Source organism: Condylura cristata, unplaced genomic scaffold (genome assembly GCF_000260355.1).
Source record: "Condylura cristata isolate star-nosed mole 26May11 unplaced genomic scaffold, ConCri1.0 scaffold00001, whole genome shotgun sequence".
In the NCBI taxonomy this organism is placed as follows: domain Eukaryota; kingdom Metazoa; phylum Chordata; class Mammalia; order Eulipotyphla; family Talpidae; genus Condylura; species Condylura cristata.
Window position 1 is genome coordinate 69,889,883 of NW_004567102.1, and position 22,998 is coordinate 69,912,880.

At 34.4% G+C, this 22,998-nt stretch overlaps 1 protein-coding gene across 4 annotated transcripts in view; it reads right to left on the reverse strand.

Moving 5' to 3' along the window:
* AHI1 (Abelson helper integration site 1) overlaps window positions 1-22,998 on the reverse strand; it is a 166,604-nt gene that overhangs the window by 77,628 nt on the left and 65,978 nt on the right. For all 4 annotated transcript variants that reach the window (XM_012722687.1, XM_012722683.1, XM_012722689.1 and 1 more), the window contains one exon: window positions 16,760-16,877. In XM_012722687.1, coding sequence (XP_012578141.1) covers window positions 16,760-16,877 — 118 coding nt within the window. The remainder of the gene's footprint in view (window positions 1-16,759; window positions 16,878-22,998) is intronic.

Sequence of the window (22,998 nt, forward strand, 5' to 3'; positions counted from 1 at the left end):
ATAAATCCTATATGAAGTCCACTCCTGGGCATCTACCTGAAAAATGCAAACACCAAATCACTGATTTTAAAAAACTGATTTCTAGTTATGTCCATGACTGGTCCTAGAAGCACCTACACCAACAGCAATGTGTTCTTAGTACCACAGTTTAGTCTCAAATTTCATTATTCACTAAATAGTATCAGGCTCCTGGGGAAAAGCCCAACTGCAGCTGTGGGGCAAGGAAAGTACAAGGTGAACCTAGGACATCAAAAGCAAGGAAGTACTCAAAGGTTAATTGGTTCCTATCAAAAGATAGAAGAGTAGGCAGTAAAGAGATCTCTTCTGCCAAATTAGGGGACAATTTGAGCCACACAAGGAAAATAGTAAAGAAATATTAAAAAAAAAAACTGAATGAAAAGAAACTCATGATATTCAAAGAAATTGGCAAGAAAGAACAAACATTCTTCTTGACTACCATCCAATAAATGTAGAAGCAACAACAACATTAGAAACTAACCACTTTGCACTCCTTCACTATTGTCAGTAAAAGATGATCACTGGGTCTGACAGTACTGAGGAAGCTGTTGAGAAACAGGAGTTTTCACATGACCTCAAAGTATCATCTCACAGATTACTCAAATTACAAAGGAAAAGTCTGATGTTATAAAATAGCAAGAAAACATAAAATTGCTTAAGAAATATTAGATACAATTAAGGAAAATGTGAATGTGAACTATTTATTAGATGATATTATAGAATCATTTTCTATTTTCCTAGCTGGGGCAATGGTATTATGGTTAAACAGGGAAGAAGCAAATGTGAATTTAGTTTTATTTTCTTTCAACTTCTATGTGGTTAAAAAAAAATCAAAATAAAGTTGGGTAAAGGATCATAGGATTTAATGAATAGGCTTCTGTTTGCTATTATGTTTTATTAGGGGAGCAATGGTTTACAACACTGCATATGACTGGAAGGAAGGAATAAGCTGTTACCTCTTCGGATGTTGTTGCTAACACCACACCCAGCAGCCAGGCACCCACTAAAGTCCGCGAGGTCGCCATCACCCTTTGTGCCCCATTCACTTCACTCCCTGGGACAGCCTAAATTCTACAGTCAAGTTTCCTTTAGTAGATTTTTAATGACATCTATTAGGCAAGACAATCTCAATGCTTTTAAGCATTAGAAAATCTTCCACATAACTTAAATGTGGTTTAAATTCTCATTAAAATTTTTCTCAGCATTATTTAAAAACAAACAGCAAACCACAACAGCAAAAACATTTCTCCCCTAACTTTGAATAATTAGGACACCTTGCTGAAAAAAAGAGAAAGCTCCAAAATTAATGCACAGATGAACAGTTATAGTATATATTTGTATTTTATATAGTGACAGTTCCATTCAATAACTATACTGTTCACTGAAAAATTTTCTGGGCACTGTCCCAAAACAGAGGCATGTGTTATTTCTAATTCTCTATAGTTAAATAAATTTTAGTGCCTCTACAACTAGAAAAAATGCATTTCAAAGAACAAATTATTAGTATAATAAAGCCTGACTCTAGAGTCTCTTTATACGTATTGTAAGATTGAATCTGGCAATTATTAAATATGTGACCTTGGCAAGTTATTTATCCACTCTATGTCTCCATTTCCTCATTCAGTACAGGAGAAACGTGGGCATCTCAAAGGTTGATCAGAGGATTAAACTAGTTAATTAATATAGGAGAAATATTTCGATTTGTACTTGGCCTACTGATCACAATCAAGATAGATATATCCGTACCAAAATTTTTATTTTGACTTTGATGTTCAAAATACTGTTTGTCATACATTTTCAATAGCTTTTAAATAAACATAAAACTAAAGCTCTAAAGGAAAACATAGTGTTATAATTATTTATATGATAAAGATATGGTATTCTAACAATGAGTTCTGGTTTATAAAACTTAGTATCTTGCCTCCTAAAACCTGAGGTGAAAGTATATATGTATAATACACACACATTTATATGTGGATACAGATGAATGTACAAATATGGACATGTCGATATATCTTTATCACTAACCATCCATCAATTAGTCAACCTCTTGTATTTGCCTATGTACTCAATTTCTTTATTGTCTCTTTGTATAGGAAATATGTAAGCCCTGAACCAAGAGTCATATCAATGGTTCTTAATCAATTGGTCTATCTTCATTCAGTAATATCTTTCAATTTATCTCATTAACTCCTGTAGGTTCAAAGACTACATATAGGTTATTAATTCCTTACCTATATTTTATGGTCCAAGACTGAATTTCAAAGTATGCAGTCTGGTCTTAGCACAAATCTCTTGCCACAAGATTTGACCCAAAGTTAGATATTTAATAAATAAGGCTTAAATGAAATTGGAAGCTATTAGCTTATTCCACATGTCTTTCAGGCATCTCACACTCAATATTCCCATTATTTCTCTATATATTAATAGATTGTCATCCACTCAATCACCAAAATTAGAATCTCTAATTACCCTCATTTTCTACTTCTCTGTCCCTTACCACTACCATTCTAAATGCCTAATTAATGATTTAACATATTTACATATTATTAGTCTTCTCATAGTTTAATTACTGCTTTCCCTATGAGGAATTACTGGCCATATGTCATATAGACTCTCCAACACATTGTTTAGTTTTCTTACGATAGCAATATCAAACTGTATAATGTGACCCATGTCACCTTTTAGACACACATCTCTAGTGCATAATGCCAGTACTGCAGGTGTTTCATAGCACTTCATTTATATCTGTTTCTGTATAATTTAGCTCCTGATTATTTACTACTACATTTAATACTCCTCTGGCCTCACTGTCTTCCTATTTCTTCCCTTCTAGTCCTACTGACCTATGCCACTCAAATGCATAGCAAGCACATTCCTGACTCGGGATCTAAGTTAATGCTGTTCTCTCATACAGTTGCATGCTTTCTCCGTCCAAATTCTGCAAGAGATTCTTTCTGAAGTCTTCTTCACCACTCTCTTTAAAACTACAATCTAAGCCATTTCCAATTCATGCAATTCCTCTTCCCTACCTTGTCTGTTATTTATTCCATTTTTGTTGCTTATGGTCATTCTCCCTCCACTACAAGGTAAGATAAAAAAGGCCGTGGAATTTTACTGGTTGTGTTCACTAATACACTCATAACATCTGTAATAGTGACTGAAATAAAATAAGTGCTCATTGGGTACTTACTGAATGCATGAATGAATTCTACACTCTTAGTATATGCATGTAGGCATTAAACAACAAAACCCAACATTAAAATGAGGAAGAATTTAATGATGGAAAAAGTATTTTCATCTATTACTCTACTGCTATGATGTTTTAGAATATAAAAAGATGAGGACTGCTTTAACAAATCTAACCATAAAATATAATTTACTTTACAAGGAGAGATAATAAATTTTGAAAAGTACAGTCACTAGTAAGATAAATATTATCAATTTTTTTTACTATATGAATTTGTAGAGTTGAAAATTTTTCATAGGAAAAAATTGAGGAAAAAAGTAATTTGCGGGCTCTCCTTGGCGCAGCAGGTTAAAGCACAGCACTAAGAAGCTAAAGCCACTTCAGCATGAGTTTGATCTCCACCCCAGAGGTGATCCACATGGCATGGCAGACCTCTCTGGACCTGCCTACTGCTCCCCTCAGCAGTCGGCCTGTTCTGCTCCCCACTCTGTCTCTGGTGAATCCTCACCGTCCCTGAACCTCTGGCCTGTACCCCAGTTCTGTATACATAAATAAATAAATCTTTTTAAAAAAGTAAGTTGCCTGAAATTAGAGCATTTGAGTAAATTGCCTGAAGTAAAACAGTGTTCTACTTTTTACTGACTGAACATTTACAATGCAGAAATCTTTTAAATAATTTTAAAAAAATGACCAGTCACTCGATTCAGTCATTTCTTAGTTTCCATATTTGTCATCAACTCTGCTCTCTGATCTATAGACAAGTTGCTGACTAAGAACAACACAGAGAGTGATTCTTTACATTTTCATTCACTTTTCATTCAAGGAAAATGCTTCCTAAAAACACACATTTAAAATTCTGGAAAATACAAATCAATATTATCTTGACTTCACTGTCATTACAAGAAGGTCTGGTTCCCAGCCCTAATTTCCATTGTTAGTTAACAGTTTCAATAAATGAAGGATGCTCATTTCCAGAAAACATTACCAGTAAATTCTATGATATCATAGGACTGTTCGCTATACAGATCAAACTGACTAAACCACAAATGCAAAAGTCTGTGCTGAGTTACTCTAAGGGAAATCTGAGATCTTTTTTAAAAAAGTATAACCTAAGTGACAAAGTAAATGAGAATTTATTTTAGATAGCTCTCTTCCCCATGAATTTCCAGGATCTGACTCTAAATTTCCAGAGACTTTAGTAGACACAACCAACATGTTTTAAAACAAAAATAGTTCTTGTCATATACTTAATTTAAACAAATTGTGAGACATGGGAATTTACAAACTTACATAGGGCACGGGGATCACAAAATTATTTTATTTCTATGATATAAATGGTATTTCATCTTTCTCTGTCCAACAAATGAGAAGTTCTCTGGTTTTAAGTAATACTGGCCCAAAGCAAAATCAATGAATAATATTGAGTGCTAAATTTAAAAATTTATCACTTTTTAAAAAATTCATCACTTTTCACAAAATCATAGAATGGAAGAGAGTGAAAAGACAATGATGTCAAATACATGAAAATATTAATGCCATGTATATAGAGGGAAGGGATAATATATAAAACAATATGAAATAAAATATGACCTTTTATTTTAAACAAACTTCTTTATCAGACATGTGGTCAACATTGATATGCAGATTTATTATTTATAATATTTATAATAATATTTATTATTTATAATATCAGAAATAAATAACGATATCTACTAATTAAATCATGGCTTCGAGTTTATGTGACACTTTTTCAAAAGTCCTTTTATTGCTTATTATTAGAAAAAGTTATGAATTTATATTTAAAAGCTACACATTTGAAAATATTCCCTACAGTATTTTAAATACTTAATTATCTTAAAAATGGAACAAGTGTGAATTTCAAAGGAGGTATATTTGACAACAAAAAAGAAATTGTCAATTGCAGTTTGAGATCACAAAAATAGTAAAGCAGATCTTATAAGAAATATAAACACATTATTAAATGTAGTCTTATTCTCAAACTATGAAAACAATAAGTTATGCCTGGTCAAAATAATTTAACCACTTTATAACCTAACCTATCCCCAGTCTGTTGCAGCCATATAAAGTTGGTATAATTCTTCATTTAATAGTCACCTTTGAGCAAGCTGATTACAGTTTCATTTTACTCTGAAGTAATAGCAACAAGTTACAGATCACTTACTACTTTCACCATGATAAAAAACCGTGTTCTGATAAAGTTATAAACTTTAAGTTTTGCCACTTTAAAATTAAATACCAAAAACCATTTTGTCATTGACATGTTTTAATTGGCATGCCTAAACGTTGTATTTTGAAAAACATGTATTATAATAGTAAGGATTTTAATAAGACATTCATTAAGTTTAATTCTAAAAACACAGTGATTTCTCTTTCTACAATTTAGTGGAAAGTTAAATGAATTAAAAATAAGAAAGCTCAGTGATTAAAATAGTTCTGACTATAGTCATAAAGAAGTATTTATAACTCTTACTGCATTGCAAGTCAAAACTTTTACTTGCAATAAACAGTTTCTCCTCTTCTATTTTAAAGGAGAAATTATAAGATGAAATAACTTGCTTAAGGTCACAATCTAACTAAACTAAATAATTTAGCCACTTTATAACTTGACCTATCACCTACTCTGTGGCAACCATATAAAGTTGTTATAATTCTTCATTTAATCCTCACCTGAATGTAAATCAGGTATCTCTGACCTGTTTGTTAAGTGCTTCCAAATATTATGTTTGTACTTAAATAAGAAAAATAAGAAACTTCTATAATCTCTATTTAAGTTCATCAATATTGATGGTTATTAGTATCTGCATAATCAGGATGATGACATATAAAATCTTCAATATTACATTTAGAGGAATGTTAATATTAAAGGCATTACTTGTATTCAATTTTAGACACTGGCATTCAATTCTCTATTTTAACACTTGATTTGCTTGGTGTTAAACAATGAAGGTGAACATTGAGGTAGATTTTTTTTTTTAAGATTTATTTATTTGTACACACAGAACTGGGGTACAGGCCAGAGGCTCAGGGGCAGTGAGAAGCTTCACAAGAGACAGAATGGGGAGCAGAACAGGCAGATCTACGAAGTACACTGCTGATGGGGAGCAGCGGGCAGGTCAGGAGAGGTCTGCCACGCCATGTGGTCACCTCCCGGGCAGGCGGGAATCAAACTCATGCGGAAGTGGCTTTAGCTTCTCAGTGCAGTACTGCTTTAACCCGCTGCACCACCAGGGAGGGCCTGAGGTAGATTTTAATAGTTCTGAGCTATCCAATGTGACTGCATCTGATGACATGTGGATATTCACATTTAAATGAAATACTTAATTTCTTAGTCACACCAGCCACATTTCAGGTATTTAACTGCCATAAGAGACTAGAAGCCTACCATTCTGAATTCTGCATGTCTAGATTTCTGAAAAGAGGTCTGGGTTAAAAAAGAACTATTCAAGAATGACTGACATATGGGTTTTACCTAAACTCATGAATTACCAAAGAAGCAAACATATATAAGAAATAAAGAAGATCAGACTGCAGTTGAACAATCTAATAAGAGATGGTAGAAAAGAGGAAGAACCAGCAATGGAGAATGAAGAGTAGTGAGTAATGAGATAAGAGTAAAACCAAGTATGTGGTGTCCCAGAAACCAATGTTTAAGAACTGATCAAATGTGTCCAACACTATTGATAGGTCAAGTAAGATAAGGGCAAAGAACTCACCATTGGAATTAGTAATGTAAAGATCATTGGTAAGCTTGAAAAGAAAAACAGATTAGAAATTCAATAAATTTAGAGAAAAGGAAAAATGATCAAAAACATTTGTCTGAAAACATTATGGTGGTTTACAATAGTAAGATCCACCTGACCATGTAACTTGGAAGACACGTGAAGAACAAAGAATCAGCATGTTTGATAAGGAGTAACATTAAAAAAAAAAAAAAACTTGGAAGAAATCATTGAAGGGTCATCTGAAAAAATGCTATAAGCCAAACAGACACCAGATCCCACATAATGTGGATGCTGCAAGCAGTAAACATGGATTAGGGAAAGGAGGTTGACTTATATCTACGAATAATTCATAAGCAAACCACTTGGGAGGAGTGGAGACTTCTAGATAGATACCATTGTCCCACTTATTCTCATTCTGGCATTTAGTCTGTCAGTCCAATGGGTGGACTCATTTATTTTGTCTGTTAATTTTAAATTAAAAACTACCATTAAGGTGTCTTAGTCATATATACAAAATTCACAAAAGGCGAGCAAAAATAGCAAGGTTATAGATTGTTGACACAACAGAAGAGGGGTACAATATTTACACCCGGTCCTTCATTTAAAAAAAAAAAAAAGGCAGATACTAAGGATCACTTTATAAAGTGATTTAAAAATATATAGAAGTGACATCCATTCAGGAAAGAGAACTTCTATGTAGATATTCAGTAAGATGTATTGACAGTCACAAAATTTTGATATTAGAAAAAGGAAAAAAACAAGAAAAGATACCATAAGGAACAGTTGGAGAATTAAGAGAAATTTAGAAAGAAGATATGAGAAGACTCAGTGACTGACTAGCTAGAAAAGGAAAAGGAGTCAGATGAGTCCATAGTTTCTACATGAAAGAATGAATGTGACCATCAGAAATGAGACAGAAGAGAAAACCAGAGAAGCTTCCTTCTAAAAACACAGGCTCATTCATGGCAATGATGACCTTTCTGTTATAAAAATGACAAAAGTGGTTAGCTTATATATCTTACTGTACAAGTTTGAGATTGAATATCTTGCCTGAGATTAGATTTCATATTTCAGAGCCACATATATATACTACAAAAGCTGTTTAATTTTACCTAAACAATTTTACATTTGATCTTTTAAAAACAAATTTGATACATACAAATAACCTCTGTAAACCTTCAATACATAAAAACAGGTTTAGAATTGTTAATATATTAATGGAAAACTCTGGAAAAGGTAAATATCAGAATATCATAAAATGATGATTAAATTATTTGGTAAGCATTTTGACTATTTTAGCATTGAATTATGTACATTTAATAATTAAATCAATAAGAGCTCAGTTTCTTAGGGTTTATGGTATCAGTTGTTTTTTATTTTTCATTGATTGTTAAATAAAAGTATTTCACTTGTAAAATCTGGCTTGATGTTACAGTATATTGCAAATTTAGTAGATTTTAAACAAATACAAAGAGAGTGACTGAAAAGGAGAAAAAGTTTAAAGTAAGTTGTCTATTTTCAACAGATGGGGTAAAAAGGTTCAAGGTTATATGGTTGGCACTATACATGGCACATAATGTCATATAACATAGCTTCGTACAAAATTAATTGCGAGGAAATTGCAGGCAAATTTAAATGCAGTCAGATCAGCATATTTAAATGAGGAAAAAAGTTTGCATTCATATTCTTACCACAGAGAGTAGGTATTAGAAGAAGGTTAATATCTCAAGGGTGACATTAATATCAAATACATAGTCTTGTGTATGAAGAACCACTTGTTAAGTATATTAATATATGTCAGCATTGATAAAATGATATTAAAGTTAGGAAGTGGTAGACATAGATACTTTAAGTAATAAACATGATTAGAAACACTTTACTAACTCAAATGACATTTATTATTCCAGGAAATCCTGGACCTTGTGTTACAAGTAGTGGATTAACTCAGAACACTGGTTAATTTGTAGTAGACTACCAATATTGGTTATGAAATGGTATAGTATACCCATAATGCACCAAATATAAAAATCTAATCATGAATGACAACAAAAACATCAATCTTTTGGAAGAGAAATGTAAATAGTAACAAGTTTTTAAAAATTCCTTAAGAGGGCCTCCCTGGTGCACAGCACTAAGAACAGCACTAAGAAGCTAAAGTTACTTCAGCATGAGTTCGATCCCCACCTGCCCCAGAAGTGATCCACATGGCGCAGCAAACCTCTCCTGACCTGCCCACTGCTCCCCTCAGCAGTGTACTTCGTCAATCTGCCTGTTCTGCTTCCCACTCTGTCTCTGGCAAATCCTTTCACCGTCCCTGTACCTCTGGCCTGTGCACAGTTCTGTATGATTAAACAAATAAGTATTTTTTTAAAAAATCCGTAAGATCCAAGATCTCTTCCCTAGTGTTCAGAAAAACCCAAATGTGAAGAATCCCAAATAACCAAACTTTCAAAATTTAAGTGAGCTCCAGTAGACTATGTAAGCTTGAGATGTTTACTGTTCTAAAAATTACTTCAGCTTCTATATACCAGAGACATTTTGTAGGGGTGGAGGGAAATGCACTGGACTATGGTGATGGCACATGGGTGATTTGGTGATGGGAAGCCCAAGAGGATTGCAAATGAGATGGAAAAAGGCACAAAATGATGTAAAAATAAACTATTTATATATATATATATAATATGTATATATATGTAATATGTATATATACATATATACAAATTACTTCAGCTTAATGTCTCTTTTTGCATGTTTTTCAAAATTCTATTATTCTGTATTTGCCTCCCTGACACCTCCTTTTTAAAAAAAGATTTATTGGGGCTCTCCCTGGTGGCGCAGCAGGTTAAAGCACAGCACTAAGAAGCTAAAGCCACTTCAGCATGAGTTTGAACCCTGCCTTCCCTGGAGGTGACCCACATGGTGCGGCAGACCTCTCCTGACCCACCCATGCTCCCCTCAGCAGTGTACTTTTGTCAATCTGCCTGTTCTGTTCCCCTCTCTGTCTCTGGTAAATCCTCTCGCCACCCCTGCACTTCTGGCCTGTACCCCAGTTCTGTATGCATAAATAAATCTTTTTTTTAAAGAAATTCAATAAAACTTTTAATTAATAGATTTCACTAAGAATATTACCTAAAACTCTGCCAATTCTGACAAGATGTTTGAAACTACTTTGAAACTCATTTTTACCTTACTTAAAAAGGAAACCCCTTTGCCATCACCTGTGTTTACTGAAGGTCATTCTAATCCTTAGCTTTTGCCAAAATGTTTTCCTTTTCTTCTCTGAAATACAAGACCCATCTTGTTTCAAGCTTAGATGCAATCTACCTTTACAATAGCTTATAGAAGGCTATCATGGAATCTAGATGAAATGATGAACCAGTCTACATTTTAGACGGGGCGTTATTGAAATGTTTGCATTTCTCCACAAAAAAAAGTTCAAAACTTTTTGAAATACTGCAATTGGTAGACAAAAAATTAAATATTATTGGGAAAATAGCTCACATTTTTAAGAACCGAACAAGGGAATGAGTGCAGATTGGTCTAACTTTAAAAGTGAAATAAAGGAAAATGTACTTAAAATATTCAACATGCATAGCACAAAAATTAACTTGCTATTTGATAGATATTTCAGTCAGTATTGAAGTCATCGGAATAATGCTACGATTTTTTTAAACAAAATATAATGACTAATTAGGATATGTTGAAAATTAGATGAAAAGGTTGCCTATCAAGTCTCAATTATGTTTATATGGTCTAGTGGCAAATTCAAAAAAGATATGAAGACAAAAACTACTGATTATTTTAAAATATAGCATGCTGCCTATCTTCCAACAAACCCTGTCTATAATTTTTAAAAATATAAAGATTAGATTAATAAGATCATATTAATATAATGATTTGTTTCATTTTGCATGACTTAACTTAGCTATTTAAACTTATTTCAGTGCAAGGTATTAAAAAGGCACAGTAAATAAAAACTAAATGTGTCCTTTAAATATAAATTAAATCCTATTATATGCAAGGAATACAGCTACCCCACTGCCAACAGAGTAAGTGCTTACTCAAACTTAAATATCCCTCCCCTACCACAGTGATTGCTTTCAATGGCAACTGATTTAATTTAATCTTATCATTTAATTCTATAATAGAGTCTAGAGTTGGTTAAATGGAATTTGGGGTTCAGACAAACTTCAGAGCAAAATTTCTGCATAGAGAAATGCTTGATTTGACTAAAAACTGAATAACTAATAACTGGCGAACAGAATTATATTCCAAGAAAAGTAAGAGTTCATTAACTTTCAGAAAATACCTTCCTGACACTTAGTTTTAGCAACTACTTCTGTTCCAAATAGGTAGTGGTGCTTAGGCATTTACTGTGCAATATATCTCAGACCTCTAAAGCAAGGTACCAAAGACAGCACCCAGAGACCCAGGCTCCGGCTGGCAGAGTAGGAAGACAATGGGTCCTGAGTGAGGAGGTACCACCTACCTGATGGTCCAGGCAGGCAGTTCATTGCTCCTCCTGCAAGTTAGCCCTCTCTACAACAGGAAGTTTGTGAAGTGAGAATGAGAAATACTGAGCTAGGAGTAAGATCTGTTTTCCTTCACAACTACCACCAGCAGTGAACTACAAGTCAGTCCCTCTGCTTCCCAGTTGCACAGTAAAGGGGCAGAAGAAAATCCCTTGAGGTCCTAGAAGCTCTGAACAGATTTCACTTGCCTGTGCTCTTAATGTTTATCCTACTTCCCAGGAAGTTTTGTTAGGGATCAAATAAGGATATAATGAAAGCAGGTTATATGTCTATATAAACCCAGGTGCTGTCATCATTTTGTAGATTTTCGTCCTTGCTCTAAAAAAGTTTGGAAACAGTTTTGGAAGAAGGGTTAACATGTTCACTACATGGTGAGGAATTTATTTGATCTACCTACACCTTAACCTAAGATGTTAAAATTTTATGGCCAAGTTTTATTAAAGTATAATTGATGTAACATTGTACTTATATAAAGTACTCAGGGAATATTTATAGTTTTAATTTTAGCAAAATTAGCTATCTTATGATCTTGCAATTATGAACCTAGATTAAAAAGCAATTTTTTAAATAAGTAATTCATTAAGAGTTTTTTTTTTTTAAGATTTATTTATTTGTGTGTACAGAACTGGGGTACAGGCCAGAGGCTCAGGGGCTGCGAGAGGCTTCACCGGAGACAGAGTTGGGAGCAGAACAGGCAGATCTATGAAGTACACTGCTGAGAGGAGCAGCGGTCGGGCCAGGAGAGGTCTGCCACGCCATGTGGTCACCTCCGGGGCAGGCGGGAATCGAACTCATGTGGAAGTGTCTTAAGCTTCTTAGTGCTGTGTATTAACCCGCTGCACCACCAGGGAGGGCCCTCATTAAGAGTTTTATCTAGCTTTCTCCCCTCTCTAACCTATCCTTCACACAGATACCCACTGTATTTTGTAAAATACAATTTTACAAAATACCTCATAGCTTTGGGCAGCTCTCTTTTTACTTAGAGAACCAACATGAATTACTTAGTATGGTAAAACTTGTGACCCCCAATCTACCGTTGCAGATTCAGTTCATTTAAAATTTATCTATCTAGGCCCTCCCTGGTGGCGCAGCGGGTTAAAGCACAGCACTGAGAAGCTAAAGCCACTGCAGCATGAGTTCGATCCCTGCCTGCCCTGGAGATGACCACATGGCGTGGCAGACCTCTCCTGACCCGCCCGCTGCTCCCCTCAGCAGTGTACTTCGTCGATCTGCCTGTTCTGCTCCCCACTCTGTCTCTGGTGAATCCTCTCGCCGCCCCTGAGCCTCTGGCCTGTACCCCAGTTCTGTATGCACAAATAAATAAATTTTTGAAAAAAAATATATCTATCTAACCATCTCCTCTAAATAAACTAAGATTCAAATCACTCACTGTTCACATCAAGCTCTTACCTGCTGCTTGACTTGCTTGAGTTCTAACCTGATAAGACCAATAATGAAGACAGAAGCAAGGTCAAGGGAGGTTTTGTAAAGAGGATAAGGATTCTGAGGCTCATTCTAATTGTGTCAGAGAGCCACTGAAGAGTCTCAAGCAGGAAGGTAACCTGACCTAATTTATTTTTCACAGAGTCATTTAGTTACAATGAGGAGAATGTACTAAAAGACAAGGTTGGAAGCAAGGAATTAGAAGGACAAGGAGAGGTCAGGAAGAGTTCCTAGGTTCACTTAAACTGGGTAAAGTTATAGGGAATCCTGGGCTTGGAAAAAACTGGTTTTAGTTCAGAAGGTAGAGGTGGAAGGAAGTGGTCTGGAATAAGAGTTCTATTTGGACATGTGAAATTTAAGAAGTCTCTTAGTTGTCCTACCCCTTTCATTTCCCAGTGATCCTTTTAAAATTCACCAAATTGACGTAATTTGTTGCATGCTCGCTTTATTCCCCATCCAGACAATAAACCTCTTCAGGGCTAAGACTGCAATATTTAAACCCTCTGGAGAAGGCTTTAGAAAAACTTCATTAAAATTATTTAAAAAGGAATAAAGGTATCGTCTAGAAACTAAGAAACAGAAACCAAAGAAGAAATTTTTATTTTTCTAGCCATTTCCTTTACTCACCCTGAATAAGGGCAGCAGAAGTTACAAAAGACCGTAATTCCATCTTAGAGTACAGTTCTCTAGCATATAAATTTGCTTTTATATGTCAAATTAACTCCCGACCTTATGCCTCTTAGAACAAGGGCTAATGGGCCCATTTTCATTAGTTTCTTTAATCCTGTACTCAGTCAAGCATTCAAGTAAGACTTGAATATTTGGACAGATTTTCCCACGAGATTTTAATTTTTAAACAACCTATCTTCATTGTACTTCAGATTCTAACATAATATGTAAAGAACACTTAACTTTTTAGAACGCTTTGAATATTAATAGAATTACAGAAGTTTGAAAATCATTGCAGTACTGCTGGTGGGAATGCAAACTAGTACAACCACTATGGAAAACTGTGTGGAGGTCCCTCAAACTGCTTAACATGGAGTTTCCATATGACCCAGCAATCCCACTCCTAGGTATCTACCCAAAAGACACAAAAACACTGATTCAAAAAGACACCTGCACCCCTATGTTTATTGCTGCCTTATAGACAATTGGAAAGACATGAAAACAGCCCAAGTACCAAAAAGTGGATGACTGGATTAAAAGGATGTGGCACTTATACACAATGGAGTCTTACTCCACAACCAAACAAAAAAAATAAACACATGTCTTTTGTAGCAACATGGATGGAGCTGGAGAAGATCACCCTTAGTGAAATAAGCCAGAAAGAAAAAGAAAAATACCGATAGTTTCACTCATAGCAGTATAACAGACCAGGCAAGAAAATAATGATAATAACAATGAAGAGCTATATACCAGAGACATTTTATGGGGGTGGAGTGGGGAATGGGATCAAGAACAGTGGGGGGAGGGAAGTGCACTGCACTATGGTGATGGCACATGGGTGATTTGGTGATGGGAAACCCATGGGGATTACAACTGAGATGGAAAAATGCACAAAATTATGTAAAAATAAACTATTATATTATTTTTAAAAAATCACTGCAGTGATATTGGTTCACAACACTACATATAATTTAGGAGCACAGGATGTATGGTACCATACCAGGAGCAGCACCACAGCTGCTCTGCTACAGTCCCCTGGGAACCCTCCTGCTTTGTGCCCTCTCCTCCCAATCTGGTTGGCCCAAGTCTGCAGTGAGACACAAACTTACCAAACCCAGGCCTTTCATTTACTAGTAGCAGGAAGAAAATTGATGCCTACATAAATCGCTGAAGATTACACAGTCATTCAGAAATGAAGCCAAATATAGAAACTAGTTCAGATATTTCCTAGTGAAGGATTCCCCTCCCCCGCCCACAAAGATTGGCTTCTTAATGGAAAAAATGGATTAATTTGGTCAATGCAATAGCCTATTCATCCTGTTTTCAGAATTGTATAATTCTGTAAGTGACAGCTCGATAAATTTTATAGGAAGGGTATGCCTCAAAATGAAGGAAGTCAAGCATATTAATAACTAAAACAAAATCAAGTGAAATAGAGTTACCATGTATCCTACAGCTTAAAGATAATACTTGCAAAGTTCACCCATGGGGGGAAATACATGATATAAATATCCTCACGTCAAACCCTAAATATGGCTGCAGAAATCTAAAGATTAATGGACCCAATCTTCTGTATAATTATGAGGTTTGCAATGTCTGCCTTTATCATATCCACTTTTCCCTTTAATCCAGTAATTCCACTTTCCATTTCAAAGGTCTTCCAATCTGTCCTCTGTGCTCTTTCCCTTTATAGGATACAGTGATATCTATTATTTACACTTGGTAAGTTAACAAATTTAAGACACTACTTGAATGAATTTTCAATTAATATACTATTAATTTAAGTAGACATTTACATGTTATGCCTTTAATCCTGAAGTGTAGAATGAAAAATTTGTTCTCAGAAGAATTTTAGACCTCTGCAGAAAGAAAAATGGGGAAATACCATCCATTCCCCACTCTCAGTGAATGACAGGGTCTTAAAGCAAACCAAGTATTTAGTTCAAGTCCAGAAAATAAGAGGCTAATGGCATAGAAAATGTTATGCCAAATATCTACTTATGGTACAGATACCAAGAGTCTCTCAGTGTAGCACATCTTGTGTTCTGTTGCACATATGACCATTACTATTGCTCCAATTTAAGGCAGATTACAGAAATTCTAGAAACAGTTTTCAAGGCTTGAGAAAATTGTCATAGTGACTTACAATTAGAACTCCAAGTATTTTCAAAGCTAGCAAACAAATACTCATGTTTATAAGTGTGCTATACTCACATAGTACCTTGTGCTCACAAAGTTTTATTTACACACTTTATTTTTTATATGCACTATGTGACTGAACTTCAATTATATATAAAACATTTAAGTTTTCAAATGAAGATCCTTAAATTTTCAGGTAATCGAGTAATAAAATACACAGTCAAAACTAAACATGAATTCTTGGCTTAACTACTCTTGGCTTAATTATTATGGGTAACATAAAACAATATTATCATATAAGCAACATTAAAATAATTTGCATATGTAAAATCTAAATACTTTCAAAGTAGAAAAGTAATTACTGTCTCCCAAATCTCTAAGTAAATTATATTGATCATTTTTGGGCACAACATTCTTCTACTTCTTAGTCTCTTTGTTTAAGATAATTGTTATTTCAGTTGTCTTATTTATCACTAATAAAAACCCATATTTCTCACCTAGATGCTTTTTCTTTGATAGTCTTTGAAATTCTAATTTGAATTAATTTAAAGCATCAGTCTAAAAATTTGCAATGTACTTCAACACAGCAATTCATGTAGGATTTTGTAACTAACTTCTTTGCATATTTTATTAACTTGCCAACTTTGAAGAAACAGGTTATGACTGGCAAGGTGTATACAACTTTTGCCAAAATATTTTCCTTGAAATGATTTATGAAATGGATTACTCATATTCTATGGCTCCAATATTTGGAAGGAAAATTAAGCAAATTTAACATCACGTTTTGCTATTTTTAAATTTGTCTGCTGCTGAAAATTATTTCAGTAAAATAAGGTTGAGAGTACCTACTGTTAAAGTGACAAATTCACAGTAACTTGATTTTTAAAGAAAAAAAGAAATAGATATAATTCCTCAAGTGTGAATTCTGACAACTATAAGTGGTATGAACTATACTTCTGCAGTAAATTACATTCATTAGAGTATCTGAACATTTAAAAGAACAGTCCAAGTAAGAAAGGGCTCACCAGTCTCAGTGAAACCAAAATGACGTTGGGTCTGATGAGCGGCCAGCACGTTTGACTGTTTTAACTTAGACTGTTGTGAGGAGACTGGTGTTGAAGTAAGCGAGAAATTTTTGTTGACCTGTAATAGGAAAGGCAAATCAGAAACTAAAGTGTAATTTCCTGGGTTACTGATGCAAAAAAAACGATGAGAAATATTTGCTCTCATGCAAACAAGGACACAGGATAAAAGGAATGGAAATGAACCTGTATGTAGGAGGTTTTAAGTTCTAAAAAGCATAACAGTTTTCATTAAGGAAGGAACACAGCTACTGAAAGCATAAATAATGAAAGCTATGTCTGCCTTACTAAAACAAGTTTGCTTATCATGGATTTGACATTAACCTTAAAATAGAGTGGTCTTAAGAGTTATACAAAGGAATGCAAAAAAATTAGTAACTTCTTGATTGTATTCAATGAAGACAGATTTTAAACTCTTCACATGCACATTTCTCTAGGTTTTTGTGAAGTAATTCCTTTTCAGAAACTGCAGAGAACACCTGTAATAGTCATGTTTACATATGTCATGCTGACACAGATAGCACAGCTGTAACCTAACTTGCCAAGTGAAGTAGTTTCCAGTGTATCAAAAAACCTTATTCTTAAGACAATGTCGAAGACCATCATTTAAATAATGAACAAGTAAAATTTCTCCTAGTAAATACAATATTCTCTAATATAAAAACCCATTACAATTCTCTCAGTGAAAAGATACTACAGAAATTAAATGTATAAGTAGTGCAATAGTACAACTACAGCCATTACAGGAAAACAATAGTTCACATTGCAGTTTTGAATAGTACCTTGCAAACTTAGAACTAATTTCAGTAATGCTCTAGTCTGTTGCTCTTATTAATAAATTATTCTGTATGTTTTTATATTTTGTAATTTCAACATCACAATACATGTGATCTAATTTTGTAAAACCTGAAATAGTTTTTATTGATAAAAAATATAATACATGAATTAATAAAATGCTAACTGGTAGTTTTTTATGGCACAGAAGGACTAATATGTGAGTGAGAGCCTCCTCCTCTTTAAAAAATGACTGAAACAAACACAATATTTCCAATATATTAGAATTTTAGAATTCCCTTTTGATGTTCTATAAAAAACAGTAGTAGTTACATGCCCTTTATTTCACTCATCATTTACATAACGCTGTAAATCCTTCTCTTCTTCAAAATATAGTAGTGCATATTATTTTAGATTAAAGCTTGACTTCTTTTAGAAGCTGAGATTTTACATCCTTGGCAAAAAAATCAATACCATAAGATAAAATACTACATTATCAGTTAACCATTATGACATCATCTCATGCAAACAAAAACAGAGATTTTCAAAGTGTTCTGACACCACATTAATGCTTAAAATATTATCCTCAGCTTAAAACATTCGCTCAGAAGCCATTGCTGGACATTCACCAAAATTCATGTTGGCTATTTATACTCATATGACATGTAAAGTAACAAAGAAATCAGCATGTGTGTTCTTCAATGGCAATGTGCCTGGGTGATAAATATGAATTGACAGTCTAGAGTGCTAGATATGCTAACCATAAAGTACTAAGCAACATAGTAAGTAAGAAAATAATTAAATATTGAATGTTGGCAAAAAGAAACCATGAAGTGCTATATAAATGTTTGCTATTATTATTAGCATCCCTAGAAGGAAGGGTAATTAGAGATATATGATATAGTAAATTGTGCAGAGTAGAATGGTTCTAAATGGAAGTACTAGATACAAAGTGATATATTTGTCACTTAACTATTTAATCCACTTCTATTTTTGGAATCATTTTTCAGTTTTACTTCTATGTTCTTGAAAGTGTTGTATTACATGTCAAAGAATGTGTTTTTAAATCGGTACAAAAGAACAAGTATACATGAACACACAAGCACAGATGAACAGATGTACACAAACACACATAAACACACAGCTTCCCCGTCTCCCTATTCAGAAATTTACTTGTACTAAAACAAGAGAACATCAGAAGCACTAGAAAAGGATACTTAAATATATTTGATCAAACAGAAAAATTTGTCATTCTTTTTAAATACATTTGTTTTAAAAAATGGAAATATAACCTACAATTATATCTTCTTTTAGGCATTTTTACAATTCTGCTCTGTCTTGGCACATTTAAGAGAATATCAAATGTTCATGAAGTGATAAGCTTTCCACTTATCAGAAAAGACAGATCATTTTCTAAGGTTTGGGAAAACAGCACAGCAATTTGAAATGAGCTAGCTAGCGTACACATATTCACTATTTCTTTTAAAGGAAGAAAATAATAACCATTAAACAGAGTGAAGCAATATCTATTTCTGAAATATATGCTGTGGAAAAGAATTGCTTAATAATTTTACAACAACAGAAAGGTTGGCTAAGATAGTCTATGCTACACCAATTTACCCTTTTTTCACAACTCATTTTTCTGCTTGCTTCATGCAAAAACCACAGTCTGTCAAAGTCAGTTTAATACATCCACTCTGGGGGGCAGAGGAGGGAGAGGAGGAGCATTAACATTTCATGGAATCTATAATAGATGAAAAGTAAGAAAAATCACCTTGAACTTCTGCCATGTTTATCACAAAACTATTTTGCTTAATCTTTCAGGATACTACAGCTTTGTGTAAAATATGCAAATTATTAATTCTTTAGGAGGTAGTTTTCATACTGAAGGTCACTGTCTGAACCAAAAATTGAACACTCAAAACTAAAAAGTTGACAACTAGTTTCTCTTTTAGTGATTAAATTTCAAAACCACTGTGTGTGTGTATACACATTTATATATACAGATATACATATTTATTTATTTAGAATTAATCTACTTGGTTTATTTTGGATTATGTGCTATATTTGCCTGAAGTAAGATTGTTTTTAAAATTGTAAATTTTGAAGACATTTCAAGTTGGCTTTAAATTAAAATTGAAAAGGTGCTTATACTGTGTAAATACATAGGTTTACAAATGCATCCCCTTCCTTCTAAACAGCTGTTCCTTTTTTCCTACTAACTCTGAACAAAAAAGCAGATAGTACTTTAATTTGAAGACACATCTGATGGCAAAACTCCAGTATCTAGGAAATGCTCTGTTGCAAACCAAATGTCTGTTGTAAAAATTAAAACCCCAGTAAAAAAGAATTAAGTGGAAAACTTGAAGCAAATTAAGATTCAAGGTATCTGAAGTTCAGGTATATTAATATTCTCCTAACATAAATGCTAAAGTACCTTACTTTCCGGTGATTTCTTGTTAGTAAAAGCTAAGAAATGAGGACCCTAAGCTAACTTACAGAGAAATTCAAAAATGATTTCTAGGACTCAAGATATTTCTCTGAAGCCAGAAAAGTGAAATGAGGCATTTGGAAGAAATACTACTATTAAGGGTAAATTTTTACCCTTAATAATGAGGTAAAGTACCAAAAGCCCTACCTCCCCTAGTTCATGCCAATTACAAAATTAAAATCTGAATCAAGTTTATTTAAATAAGCAAAAGTTTATTTTGTATATATTTCAGTGAGAAGCTCAAAATTAAAACCTAGTCCTGGTTCAAACCAGCAAAAGTGAACTTTACCTCAGTCCACCTTGGATTTCTCCAAAATTTTACTTCATTTATTTTTAGTATATTTTCTGACTTCAAAAAGAAAATTTGGTTTTGAATTGACTGAAATCTTCACTTTCCAAATGAAAGACTAATGAAATTCTCACTTTCCAAATGAAAGACCTCTTGCATCTATCCCCCCACCCCTTTTTATCTAGAGTTAAAGGAGCAGGTGTTCTGTTCAAGAGAATCCCACAATCTGCTGCCTTGTGGATTTCCTAAAAGGTCTTCCAAATTCTACTTTCACTTCTCTACTGGCTGTTACTCTACAAGCTATAATGTTAGCTCTTTCTAATGAGTATAAAAACAAAGCAAACATGAAAATTCACACTGACTCCATGATACCATAAGTTTCACTAAAAAGTTAAATCCTTAGAATTAGCACACAAATGCTATCTACCTCAACAGTTCACTTTCACCAGCTACAGAAACATCTTATTAGAACACGCAGTCAGAGGTCCAAGTTCTCTGGACTTCAGATGATGAAACAGAGTAGATTCATTTAGGCCTCTGAGACATCTGACACTGTCGTTCCCTCTCTTCTGTTTCTGGAATGCCATTTTCTGTTTATCCTGCCTCTGCTTATCAGTGTCATTTGCTAGATCTCCTTCCCTCATACTACAGAGTTACCTTGGGCAGTAACATTTCTTTTTATATCTTCCCATATTCTCTATGCCACTGATATTTCTTAAATATGAAACTCTTCTGATCCACAAGACAGCACTAAACTAACCTTTAGTTTGTGGCTAACTAAATTACCTTGGGCAATAACATTTCTTTTTATATCTCCCCATTATTCTTCTATGCCATTGATATTTCTTAAATGTGAAACTCTTCTGATCCACAAGACAGAACTAAAACAACCTTTAGTTTGTGGCTAATAAATCATACACTGTTTCCTCAGAAAACTCCCCAACACCTAGTTGTCCCGCCAAAAAGATGGGAATGGTGCTGGTAGTAACACAAAGCCAGTTACTAAGCCCATGTGGTGGCCCAGCCTGCTCCCTCTCCATATTCAGAGCTCTGCTACAGGTCTTGCCTAGTGCTTGAAAACTGCAGCTGACTCCGATTCATTGCCTTGCATCACCTCTGATTCTTTTATTCTTTTTCCTTAATACTACCAGGATGGTTTTTCTAAAATGCGAATTTTATTGATCAACATAAAACCCATGATCCATTGTCTCCTTGGATAAAGTTTACATTTTTTAGCATAGGCAAACAAGCCTTTTATAAAATTAACAATGTAAAAAGCTCTCCTCCAGCCAACCCTAGTTTTCCAGACTTATGGCTCCATCTCCTATGTTCTGTCTACAACAGCTGCATCTAGTTCCCAGACAAGTGTTTCACACTACTCCCATTTCCTGGAATGGGCTCCCCACCTGACTGTATTTCCTGGTGGATGCCAACTCCTTTTTCAAGCTCTAATTCAAGTATGACAATGTGTGAAAGCCTAACAGGCTTTTCCAATAGGACTTACACTCCTTTGTCTACTAGATCCTTATCTTCTATTTACATAGCTCTGGTAAGACATTACACACTTTTTTTTTATTACCTCCTACAAGACCATCATCTTTGAGAATAAGGGCCAGTTTTTCATTCTCATTCTTTTGTAAATGGCTGTTATAGCACTAATAACAACTGCCTACAAGTTCACTGGATCAATAATGGGAAAACAGTGTATTTTTTTTTTTTAAGATTTATTTATTTATTTATTTTACAGAACCAGGGTACAGGCCAGAGATGCGGAGGGTAAGAGGATTCACCAGAGACACAGTGGGGAGCAGAACAGGCAGATCGACAAAGTACACTGGGCGGGTCAGGAGAGGTCTGCCACGCCATGTGGATCTCCTCCAGGACAGGCAGATCGAACTCATGCAGAAGTGGCTTTAGCTTCTTAGTGCTGTGCTTTAGCCCACTGTGCCACCTGGGAGGGCCGAAAGCAGTGTATTTTTAAATCTCATCCAAATGTAAGGTGATATTAACCTTCAGACTTCTTTAATGTAAGAAACTTTTTGCTGGTAAAAATCATAAAAACTGGGCTTGAAAGTAAGGAATTCATTAAGTAACATGGTCCAACACTCAAATTTAAATCTAGAAACAGGAGTGTGAAATAGAAAACTTTCATGTGTCAGGAACTATGGTTGTATATATTTCTAGTCCTATTTCTTGACACGGCTCCTAAAGCCTTTGCAATTTTCTAAGTGATAAGAGAAATAGATGCTTTTTTTTTTTTTTTGTTCTGATATTTGATTTTTGATTCTTGTTCTTTAGTCCCTTAGAACATCCCAGGTGACAGGACTGTCTTTTGCTCTAATGACATGATTCTCAGTGAAACCCTGGATACAGACTGGTCACCAAAAACATTAAGCAATGATTAGAAGCTTGTAACTTCTGGCCCATTCTGCCAAGAGGGCACTAGTAACTCTATAATGTTTATATGAATTACAGAAAATGGATTGTACCTACCTGATGAACCTGCAATTAAAAACTCCAATAGGGGATCCTCCCTGGTGGTGCAGTGGATTAAAGTGCAGCACTAAGAAGCTAAAGCCACTTCAGCACGAGTTCATCGCCATCCCAGAGGTGATCCACATGGCGCAG